The sequence below is a fragment of the Leptopilina heterotoma genome, unplaced genomic scaffold (assembly GCF_015476425.1).
Source record: "Leptopilina heterotoma isolate Lh14 unplaced genomic scaffold, ASM1547642v1 Lhet_16, whole genome shotgun sequence".
Taxonomy (NCBI): domain Eukaryota; kingdom Metazoa; phylum Arthropoda; class Insecta; order Hymenoptera; family Figitidae; genus Leptopilina; species Leptopilina heterotoma.
In genome coordinates this window covers 1932089-1945124 of record NW_025110874.1, presented here as the reverse complement: position 1 = coordinate 1945124, position 13036 = coordinate 1932089, and the positions used below count along the sequence as shown (strand labels likewise).

Here is a 13036-nt window from a genome sequence, read left to right as displayed (position 1 = left end):
TTTTAAATAATTGAATTATTTCAAAGAATTTTTTAAAAAATTTCAAATTGTTTTTTATTAAAATTTTTGAAAATAATTTTTTTATTTAAACTATTAGCGGATTTAAAGTAGTGTAAATTTTTTTAAAAATTAAGGAAAAAAGTATCTTTTAGTGTGACAAATTTAAAAACTGTATTCAAATAGTAGCTAATCGTGAAAAAGTAGTAAATAGTAGGTTTTAGTAGATGAGTGCGAAGCCTGAAAGAATTGAAGGAAACATTTAATATTATATTGAATTTGTGTAATTATGCTGGAGTTGAGATTTATAATTTTTTTTTTGTAATTAATTATAATTTATAGGAAACGTACCTGAAACAACAGGAAAGCGTAGCCCTTTGGTGGAAAATAGGATTTACTTTCAGCTTTGTGAGGCCAATCAACGACTAAAGGCCCGAAGCGACGAAAACTAACTGTGATCTCATCTGTAAAATGAAATTTTAAAAATGTTTAATTATTCTCAACTTTTTTTATTAACTTTTTTTAAACTTTTTTAAAAGTAAGTATAGACATTAAACTCTTCGCACATCTCTAAAAAGGACATTTACAAATAGAAAATTAATAAAATGGAAATATTTTCAGAATAATAAAATTTACCTTCGTCGATATCTGGTGGGAGACCGCCGACGAAGACTTTCCTTGAAAATCGTTCGCCGGTTTCGCTTCCCTGACTGTGTGGACTGCTTCGACTTGGGGAAGAAAGTGGTGCGGCTTGTGGTGCATTCATGCCAACTCCTACACCAACTCCGACACCGACTCCGACGCCATCCAATTGTCCAGTTGGGTCGTCTAAAAGATTTCCTCCCTGCTCGTCGAGACTTGGAAAGAATGGAGATTTGCCTGAAACAAAAACATCACAAGATTAGCAAAATTCATCATTAAATTACAATTACAATTTTCTCTTGTATTGTTCTTGAAAAATATTTCAATATTTTTTTGTCTAAATCTATTTTATATTAATTACATTTTAATATATTAACTTAATAACTTAATTTCAAAATTGCTTTTGACCAGTAAATTTTACTAATAAATTCGTAGAAATTACTATTTATTAGTCAAATTTATTAATTAAAAAGCAAAAAATCAGTCACTAAAATTCAAATTTATAAACATTTTTACTAATTAAAAATTTACAGAGTGTTTAATAATATATTTTTATTCATCTTTAAAACATTAATAGTATAAATATTTTTATAATTTTAGAAATAGTATAAAAAAGATTTCGAGGTAAATAGAAAATACAAAATCTTGAAGAATATCAAAATAAGAATAAATTGAGAAAAATTTTCGAAAAAAGGTATAAAAGTAGATGTAGAGTGAGCAGAAGGATAAAAAATTCTCTTTTACAATATAGATAAAGTAATAAGTAATAAAAAATTTAAAAAACTTCAACGTTTAAATATCCGAGTTTGATATTTTTACCTCTCAGAATTCAATATTTGACATGTTCAATTTATTTTAATGAAAAAGAAAATTTATATATAATATTTCTCTCTCTCGTTAAGATTATACACTTTCAAAAAAAAATTTAACAAAGAGACAAAAAATATACTCCCGTACACTGAGGATTTGCCTAATTAAAATGCTAATTTTCAACATTGAGTGTGTCGTTATATTAGAAAAAAAATATCAAATCCTATCAACCAAGGGATTCCGGAAATGATGAATTTCAAAAATTACATTCGTTACCGACCATCCAATTAAAATTGTCACAGTGCGTTTAAGAGCAAAAGCTTTCAAAGAGGATACAATTTTTTTTTTAAATCTCAATATTTTTTTGAAAAAATTTCATACTCACGTTAATTGGAGTAATAAAAAAAAAAAAAATACAAGAATAATATTTTAAAATAAAAATCAAATGGAAGAAGAGAAATGTGTATAAAAATCAATACACCGAGTTCATTAATGAATAAAAATAATATTAAATAATGAATATTGTTTTTTTTTTACTTTATCAAAAATTATAACTTTATAAAATTACTGTTTTATAATTATTGTTATTTTTCAATTAATAATTCGTTGAATAATTAATTGTAAATAATTATTGTCATTTTTCAATTAATAATTCATTGAATAATTAATTGTAAATAATTATTGTTATTTTTCAATTAATAATTCGTTGAATAATTAATTGTAAATAATTATTGTTATTTTTCAATTAATAGTTCGTTGAATAATTAATTGTAAATAATTATTATTTTTCAATAAATAATTCGTTGAATAAATAATTGTTATTTTTCAATAAATAATTCGTTGAATAATTAATTGCAAATAATTGTTATTTTTCAATTAATAATTCGTTGAATAATTAATTGCAAATAATTATTATTTTTCAATTAATAATTCGCTGAATAATTAATTGTAAATAATTACTGTTATTTTTCAATTAATAGTTCGTTGAATAATTTAGACTAAAAATTCATTACAAATAAAATGAAAAAATAAAATAGTGAAAGTATGTTAGGAAAATAATTTTCCTTTTAAGAAAAATTTGAAAAATGCAGATTAAGTAGAGCGAAAAAGATTTAATGATAATTAATAAATAAAATTGCAAAGAATTATTGGTAGTGCGTGATGGTTTGATATTTTATGACAAAAGAGAAAATGAAATTAAATTTCCCCTTTTTGCAGATAGCTCTCGTTGCACGTACATGCAATTGAGATAAGGCATGATGCATCGCGTGTAATTAGACGCTCGTAGAGATAAGCGAGGGATTTTAATTCCGAGGGAGGGGGGGGGGAGAAGTCCAGGTGGATATCTTCAAGACTTTCAGAGTTAGAAATCAGCCCCCAAAAGTTGATATCTGCGTGTCAATTTAATCTTGGCAACCTGCTTCTAACTCGATGAATAAGATTAGCAAAAATTTATTATTATTAACATTTTCTTTATTATAAAATTTCTCTATCAATTTTTAAATCTGTTTCTATAAATTTAACTCTGTACGAATAGGTTATTACCCATATAAATAAATAAATAAATAAATAAATAAATAAATAAATAAAATATAATATAAGAATATAATTATAATATAAATAAATAAATAAATTATAATATTATAATTATTAATATACAATTATAATTATATTATAATAAATAAATAAATCAATTAATTAAAATTTTAAAAAATTGTATCACAAAAATGGAATTAATTTTATAAATGAAGAAGATAAAAATCTTTAATGTTCTTGAACTTTGTATTCAATTATTATAATTAGCTAAACAATGTTATTCGAATTGTAAATAATAATTATTAATTGTCATCACTTTAACCCTTAATTAAAATATTAAAAATTTTATATTTTCCTGAGTGGCGCGTTTTTAAAATTTGCGGCCAATATTAAAAAATATTTTTTACTTGAACCACTCAAAACCTCCAAATTTTATTTTTAATTTATTCAATTATTGCATTTTTCAAAATTTCCAGAAAAATAGCTTCAAATTTTCACACGGAAAAAAAATTTACCATAAACATTGTGATAAAAAAAGTTGTTGTAGAATTTTCTCAGCATTTCTAAGAATTGAAAACTTTTTTCCCCCAGAAAAAAATTTAAATATCCACAAAGGAAATTCAAAAGAATATTATTAAGAAATTTCTATTCAAAGGAAAAAATACACAAATCGAATGAAATTTCAATATAAAATTATGCGTTTTCATTCAAAAGCAAAAAAATACTGACTGAAATCATTTTCAATTTAAAGCAAACAAAAAAAGAGTATTCATTAATTTTTTTTTTTTTTGAATTTTAATTTTCCAAGAAGAAAAATTTTTTTTCACTTTTCGAAAATAGCATTGAAAAAAAAAATTAAAACTCACTGTAACGTCTTTTGATGACGAGTCTTGCTCTTCTAACAGAAGTTGCCATATTTAATTAAAAAAAAGGTCTAAAAAATCTTTAATTATCACAATCACTTCAATTAAGTCAATTATAAAGATTATATAATTATTATATTGTGTATATAAATTATGAAAGAAAAGTGGGTACGAATCTTCAAAAAATATATACAATTATTTTTCTCGACGTCAAACTAAACGATAAAAATAGTAAAATGAAGCCATGTTTTTTATAAAACAAAAGTGCATCAAGTTTGGACGGTTCGTTGTTTTCCAAGAAAAATTGAGAGAAACAAATAAAATACGAATTTTTTTAATTTCCCAGAAAAATAGATGTCAGGGGCGTAGTACCACAGGGGCGGATATTGAATTTTTAAGAGGGTTCCAATTAATTATTCAAAATATGTGTTTAAATAAAATTAAAATTTTCCTATAATTGAACGAGATATTATTTTCTCAAGAATTTAAAAAACGGTTAATTTTAATAATTTTAGTAGAAAAAATTTTAATTTAATAAAAATTTCAATAAATTTAAATTTTTAATAAACGGCGAAAATAACTAATTGTCAAGTGACGTTTTATTAAATAAATTAAAGATTGTATTTTACAGATAATTATTCAAAATAATAAAAAGACAATTTTAATTAATTATGAATAATAATCAGAAAATTGAAAAAAGTGTATAATTAAAAACTTTAAAAACTGATAAATATTGTATGAAGAGAATTATAATTTTTCTGTTAATTAATTTTAATTAAAATCAAATTAATATTTAAACACTTTAAGGCGTTGTCAAAGTCGATTGGATTTTTGCATTGAGCTTCAATGGGAAAATCGCATCGACTTTGACATCCTCTTAAGAATTAATAACAGTCGTATGAAGATAATTATATTTATATTATAATATAATTATAGTATATATATTATATTATAATTATATTACAATATTTATTAATAATTTCTATTTCTACTTAGAGAAAATTAATTGATTTTTTACGTGAGAATGACAAATATTAAAAATACTTTTTTTTATGTAATAAATCAAAATGATAAAACTATTTTTTCTCTACTTTCAATTTAGATAGTTTTGATTAAATTCTTAATATGATTTTTTATTTTATTAATTTATTAGAATTTTATTATTATTAGGAATTTAGGATTCTAGTAAAATTAGATAAGTGTCTTGTTAGAGAATTTAAAATCTAAAAAAATTTCCAGTCAGTTTTCATAAAAATTACGTAAGTGTCTTTTTAAGGAAAAATCCGATAAACAATCGGAACAAAAGTTAGTCCAATGTCATAATTTCGTATTTCAGAAGAAAAAGTCAAATGAAATTTTAAATTCCCCTTGGTAGAAGCGTAAGGAATTTAATTTTCTACATTTTGATCAAATTAAAGTTATATTTGAATAAAAATTACAATTTTTTGTCAATAGTAAATGATTTAAGTAACATAACCTAAAATTTAACAAATGTTTCTTATTGACAAAATTGTAATTTTTATGCAAATCAATCATTTCAATTTTCAATCATTTTAAATGTTCGAAATGAAATTCTTTACCTTTTCACCAAAATGAATTTAAAATTTAACTTTTTCGTTTAGATTTCCGATTTTTTTTAAATTAAAAAAAATAACTACGAAAGTAAAAATTAATGAATTCTAATAACTTATAATAAGAAATTTACCTCTTCTTATTACTGGTTTTACTTTCGAACAATTATTGCAGTAGCCCGGGCATCTATAAATGGCCATCATCTTGTTTATTTAAAAATAAAAAAAAATCACTTAATCACAATCGAAAAACGTAGAAAAAATTTTCCTACGAAATAAAAAATGGAGAAACACGCACGCGCACAGTATAAAAAAAACGATGATAAATAATTAAATTCTATATACACGTGACTGAACTATCACTATCACTAGGCGAAGTATTAAAAACCCCCGAAAAAATGAAGTGTGTAAAAGCGGGCGAGAGAGGAGAGAACCGAACGACTTCCTTGTTGGGACTCAAGTGACTCTGACTCAATGACCCAGTGTGGCCAGTGGTGCCAGTTGTGCTGGTGGTCTCTAGCGATGCGATGGTGTTGAACTCTTCAACTAAACATCCGCATGTCGGATTTTTCGTCTACCTCTACTACTTAATTCCCGAAAAATTGTCTGCCGAGCGGAGTGCAATGGCCTTTCCGGGAATCGAGGGGGTTCCAGGAGAGACACACGAATCGAACGTCAACAAACCAACTGTTTCCCTGAATTTGAAAAAGTAAGGGAAATTCTACTGCGCGTTACGCCAACGATATCCTCTCTGGGGCACAATTCCGACAATACTGAAACTTATTCTTCTATGTCACCCTATTAAAGGGACGAAGGACGACCCTTTCTATTTCGCCCTTTTCCCCTTCTACAAATTTTCACGATCTACGTGTCTGGCATTCACAATTTTCACTTTTACCATTTTACCATTGGGAAAAATTTACTTATACCGCAAGAAGTGGTCGCAATTCTATACTGAAAATCAAAAATAATATAAAAATATCGCTAAGAAATTTATTTTTATTTTATTTTTAAAAAAATAAGAATTTTTTTTTATTTATAAGTCAAAAAAAAATATCTTTTTCTTTAATTTTCAATTTAAATAATATTACACGTTATAATTACTATTTTCAACAACACTACTCATGTTTTTAATAAATAAATTTAAATTATATATATTATTTTAAATCTGAAGAAACTAAAAGAAAATTTTAAATAATAATAATTATAACATATAAGAAAATTCTACTTTGAAAAATAGGCTCAAGGAAATTTATTTTCTCATCAAAGTGTGAAAAGCGGTTTTAAAAAAAAATTATTTGATGATAAATAATGATAAATAAACAATAAGTTATAGAATTTAAAAATCAGCAAATAAAAAATATGTAAAAGAATAATATATAAATTAACAAAAAAAATGAAAATAATACTTATTATAGCAAATATAAATGTAAAGCAGGACTGCCACAAAAATTAAATTTTGGTTTTCCCTGACCCTAAAAAATATTTTGATTCACTCTCAAAATGATTAGATACTCGAAAAAATGTTCTATTATATTTACTTACGAATTTCTTTAATTGTAAAATTATTCGAAAACATCAATAACTTATTTTTGAAATAAATATTTAATCCTTATTATTTTTCCACGAATTATACGATTTTCAAAAATTTCAAATTCAAACCTTTTGAAATTCAATCAGTTTTCAAAAAAATTAATTATTTACAAAAATTCTAATAAAATCTTTCGCAAGAATTCAATTATTTTTACAAGTAATAAAAATTTTCACATGAATTCAATTATTTTTAAAAAATGTAATAAAATTCGTAATAAGAATTCAATTTTATTATTTTCATTAATGAAGATGTTATTAATGAAAATAATGTTTCACAGGATTTCTACTATTTTTTTATACAAATTTAAATTAATTTTTCGAGAAATATAATTATTTTCAAGAAGTAATTGGAAAATTTTTGCAAGAATTCAATTACTTTTCACAAATAAAAAAATTCTTTGCTAAAATTCAAATATTTTCAAAATCTATTATTTTAATAAATTTTATGAATAAATGAATTCAATTATTTAAAAAAATATAATAAAGTTCGTTGCGAGAATTCAATTATTTTCATGAATAATATTTACAGGATGAAATTCACAGGATTTCAATTATTTTTATTTCAATTTTAAATAAATTCCTTGAAAAATGTAATTTCTTTCAAAAAATATTGGAAAATATTTTGCAAGAATTCAAATATATTTTACAAATAATGAAGTTCTCCGCTGAAATTCAAATATTTTCAAAATCTACTATTTTAATATTTAAATTTTCAAACATTTTAATTTCAAACCTTTTCAAAATTCAATTATTTCTAAAACTTTGTACTATAATGTTTTTAATATTAATTATTACCTAAAATTTTAACTAAAATTCATTTTTATGTCAATTTTTAATAGAAAATTCTATTAGAATTCAATTATTTAAAAACAAAACTAAATAATTTATTGAATAATTGAATTTTTCTCAAAATTGAATTCTCTTAAATAATTTTATCAACTAAGTTTTAAATAGGTAATTGAATTGTTTCTACGAATTTTAATAAAAGTTTTAAGATGAATTTTTTTAGTTAAAATGAGTTTTATATTTTATTATTAATGAAAATAATTGAATTCCTAAAAAGAATTTTATTATTTATGAAAATAATTAAATTCATACAACGAACTCTATTACATTTTTTTAAACTATAATAATTTAATTCTTGTGACAAAATATTTTGCAAATATATTTTAATTTCAACAAAGAATTGCATTATTTGTGAAAAGTAATTGAATTCTTGCAACGAATTTTCTTGTATATTTTTTTAAATAATTGAAATCCAGTGAAGAATTTGATTATTTATGAAAATAATTAAATTCTTACAACGAACTTTATTACATTTTTTTTAATCATTGAATTCTTTTGACAAAAATTTATTAAAATAGTATAGATTTTGAAAATATTTGAATTTCAGCGAAAAATTGTAATATTTGTGAAAATAATTGAACTATTGCGAAAAAAAAATTATAAAAAAATTGTAAAGAATAGAATAACTGTGAAATTTTTCTCATTTATGAAAATAAATTAAATGTTAGTAGAATTTTATAAAAAATTTTTTTTTAAATAATTAGATTATTTTGGAAAACTATATTAAAACAGTAGATATTGAAAATCATTGAATTGGGAAAACTTTTTGAGAAATTTCTAAATATGCAATTCATTCAAAATCGAAATTTTATAAAATTTAAAATTTAAACCTTTTGAAATTGATTTATTTATGAAAATAATTGTAAACGCAACTCTTTTAAAATTCAATTAATTTAAAAATATTTCAGTAAAATTATTTATTAAATAAAATTTCTAAGTAACAATTTTATAATAGTTCTTCAAGAATTAAGTTATAAAAAGAAATTATTGTCAAAAATAGAAAAAATTGAAGGTTTTGTATTAGAATTCTTGGTAATTATTCATAGTTTTTGAAGGAACCGAAAAAACACAAAAGTTCAGAATTTTCTTAAAAGTTCTAATCGTTTAATTTTTATCAGTACTATTAATAAAAATCCCTGACATATTTTTTACAGTGAAATGTTTTTAGATTATGTATAATCGTTATGTCCGAAAAATTTGAATATATAACGTATATTTCTTTGCTTCCTTTAAAAATGCGATGTAAATTCAAATTCTTTTCTTTTTTCATTGAAAACATTTTAAAATTTTTGTAGGAAATAAATCTTGTCTTGAATTCTTAGTCATATAGAAATATTAAGTCGCGGGCGAATTTCTTGATTTTCCCTACGTACATTTTCCAGATATTACACTATACGCTCTCTCGTTGGTAGGTTGAATTAAGTTCGCCTTTTCCGCCAATTTCATCTCGCTCTCTCTTCATTCTCTTTCCCTCTTTCTGGCGGCTCATCTATATATAAGAAATTTGCATAATAAAAAATCACTTCCGCCCCTCTCGCGCAATCAGGGTTTCTTGGCCTAAGGGATTGTTCTCTTTCATGTATATATATATAGGTATATAAATAAAATGACGTTGCTTGTGAATTGGCAGGAAAGAGAAGAAGACGACTACGACAATGATTATAATAATGATGATGATGATACGCGCATTCACTTTGATTGCCCAGAACAAAAAGAGATGGGGGAAGATTCAATGTGTCTATATTGCTGACAACGAGAATGTCACATTTATCTCGCAGCGTGTCGTTATACATTTCTTTCATTTTCTTCTCGAAATTGAAACTTTATACATTATTTTTTCTCCCCCTTTATGCGCATGGAAAACAACAATTTCTTAACGCACACCAGCTTTGAACAAAAAAAAAATTAAGAGAACGAGCGAAAAACTGTCATTCTCACTCGAGGTTATGGCGAATTCTTGTAAATTTTATTTTACATCCCTTTCAACCTTACACTTCCATCAACTGAAAAACTTAACAAATCAAGAGAGAGACGAGAAAATATTCAGATTTCCATGTAGAAATTTATCAAATTTTTAATAAAAAAGTATTTAGTTTAAATAATATACCCTTTTTGGACTTTTATTTTTGTTAAAATTTGATAGATTGTAAAATCCATCCGTAATTGTGTAGAAAATATGTATTTGTATATCTACAAAAAAATTGATTTTTACCATTTTTCAAATACTTTAAATTCTCAAACCTATAAATATCTGACCAATTTTATTTTCTGACCATTGATTTCCTCTCAAAAAATTACTATATAAAAATAATTTAATGGAAGATTTAAATCATTTTCGTGATATGGTTAAAAATGTAGTCGAAGAAATATTTTTTAGAAATAGAATTTTTACATAACCTAACCCCCTATCTCCTTGGACCATTCTTCAGGGTTGCCATACAGGTCAGGGAATTCAGGAAAAAGTCAGCGATTTTTAGAAAAAGTACTGCAAAAAAATTTAATTTTAAAAATTCATGAAAAAACTCTGAATTTTGATGTTTTTTTTGTTTGCATCGTAAACTATGAAATTACCACGAATTTTAATACAAAACCTTGAATTTTTTCTATTTCATACAATAATTTCTTTTTAAATAACTTAATTTTACAAGAACTATCATAAAATTATGACTTATAAATTATTTAATGAATCATTTTTATAATTTTCATAAATACTGGATTGATAAAAGAATTCACAGGAAAAAAAAAGTCTGACTCCTTTTACACCTTAAATTCAGCCCATGTATTTCACATAAGTCTGTCCTTGTTTAACGGGGCTGACTCCGTTTACATCTTAAATTCAGCCTCAAAAATAGGCTGAAAGTAAAACTTTTTTTTTAGTGTGTTTTAGTTAAAAATACTAAAAAAAAAATTTAATTTTGGAAAAGTTACAAATAATTCCAGAAATTCAATTATTTTCAAAAGTAATAAAATTTTTCGCAGAAATTTAATTATATTCAAAAATTAAAAAAAATACTTGTCATTTCAATTATATTCAAAAATTAAAAAAAATACTTGTCATTTCAATTATATAAAAATAATAAAATTCTTCTCCAAAATTCAATTCTGTTCAAAAATTAAAAAAAAATTCTCGTCAAAATTTCAATTATCTTTATAAATAATACAATTCTTCTACGAAATTCAATTATTTTTAAAAACTTTAATAAAATTCTTGGCAAAATTTCACAGGAATTCAATAATTTACAAGAATTTTAATTAATTTCTTCGAAATAAATCAATTATTTTCATAAATAATAAAATTTTCACAGAAATTCAATTATTTAATATAAAAAATTTTAAAAAATTTTCGGAAAAATATCAATAATTTAAAAAGAATTTTATAAAATTCATCGCGGGAATTCAATTATTTAAAAAAAATTTAACAAACATCTTTTCAAGAATTCAATTATTTTTAGAAATAGTAAAATTCTTCACCAAAATTCAATTATTTTTATAAACTTGAATAAAATTCGTTGGAAGAATTAAATTATTTTCAAAAGGAATTAAATTCTTCGCAGAAATTCAATTATGTTCAAAAATTAAAAAAAAAATTCTTGTCAAAATTGCAATTCTCTTTATAAATAATAAAATTCTTTAATATTCAATTATTTAAAAATTTTTTTTTTAAATTCTTGTCAAAATTTCAATTATTGTTATAAATAATAAAATTCTTCTTCTTTAAAATTCAATTATTTTAAAAAACTTGAATAAAATTCTTGTTAAAATTTCCCAGGAATTCAATAATTTATAAAATTTTTAATAAATTTCTTTGAAATAATTCAATTATTTTCATAAATAATAAAATTTTCACATGAGTTCAATTATTAAATATGAAAATTTCATAAAATTTTTCGAAAAATATCAATTATTTAAAAAGATTTTTATTAAATTCGTCGCATGAATTCAATTATTTTAAAAAAAATTTACTAAAGTTCTTTTCAAGGATTCAATTATTTTTATAAATAATAAAATTCTTCACTAAAATTCAATTATTTTAGAAAAATTTTAATAACATTTTTGGAAAAAGTTTTAATTATTTTCATAAATAATAAAACTCATCGCAGGATTTTAATTAATTTTTGATACAATATTTTAATCAAATTCCTCGATAAATGTAATTATTCTTAAAAATTTCATTAAAATTTGTCAAAATAATTGAATTATTTAAAAATTTGTTGATAAAATTCTTTATGAGAATTCAATTTTAACAAACATTTCAATTATTCAATAAATTATTTATTTTTTAATTTAAATAATTGAATTCTTCTAGAATTTTCCAATAAAAATTGATTAAAAAATGAATTACCGAATAATCGATTTATTATTTATGAAAATAATTTAATTATTGCAACGAATTTCATTACAATTTTTTCAAATAATTGAATTTTTTTGAGAAAATTTACTACTTTTTAAAAATAATTGAATTATTGTGAAGGATTTTATTAGGATTTTTGTAAATAATAAAAATTTTTTTGAAAATATTCATAGTAATTTAAATTATAACAAAACATGAAGAAGGCGATCACTTCGAGTCGAAGACTCGGAGTGATCGCCTTCTTTATGTTTTGTAATAATATTCTTATAAATTGTTGAATTTCAAAAAGGTTTGAATTTGAATGTATATTGAAGAATTTCAATTCCTACGGAAAAATAATAATGATTAAATATTTATTTAAAAAATAAATTATTGATGTTTTTGAATAATTTGACAATTAACGAAATTTGTAAATAAATGTAATAGAACATTTTTTTGAGATTCTAATAATTTTTAGAGTGAATCAGAATATTTTTTAGGGTCAGGGAAAAAGTGAGAATTTTGTCTGGAAATCAGGGAAAAAGTCAGGGAAAAATAATATTAAATATTTGTGGCAACCCTGTTCTTAAAATGCTAAATTAGAAAAATACATATTAAATTTAAAATGATTGACTTTTTTTTCAATCACAATAGCTATAAAAAAAGTATACAGAAAAATGGAAAAATTCCATAAAAACAATTATATAATGAAGCAATTAATAATAATACGTTTAGTTCGGAATGAAATAAAGCTTATGCATAAATAATGTAACGGGTGTTTAATTAAAGCAGGCCTGAATTAAAGACACTTATCAATGACAGAAGACAGTCATGTAATTAATGCTGAA

At 22.4% G+C, this 13036-nt stretch overlaps 1 protein-coding gene across 4 annotated transcripts in view; it reads right to left on the bottom strand.

Moving 5' to 3' along the window:
* Positions 1–13036, bottom strand: part of LOC122498776 (cytoplasmic polyadenylation element-binding protein 2) — a 507210-nt gene that overhangs the window by 16160 nt on the left and 478014 nt on the right. For all 4 annotated transcript variants that reach the window (XM_043606690.1, XM_043606689.1, XM_043606687.1 and 1 more), the window contains 2 exons: positions 634–876; positions 349–461 (listed from right to left, as the gene is read on the bottom strand). In XM_043606690.1, the coding sequence (XP_043462625.1) occupies positions 349–461; positions 634–876 (356 nt within the window). The remainder of the gene's footprint in view (positions 1–348; positions 462–633; positions 877–13036) is intronic.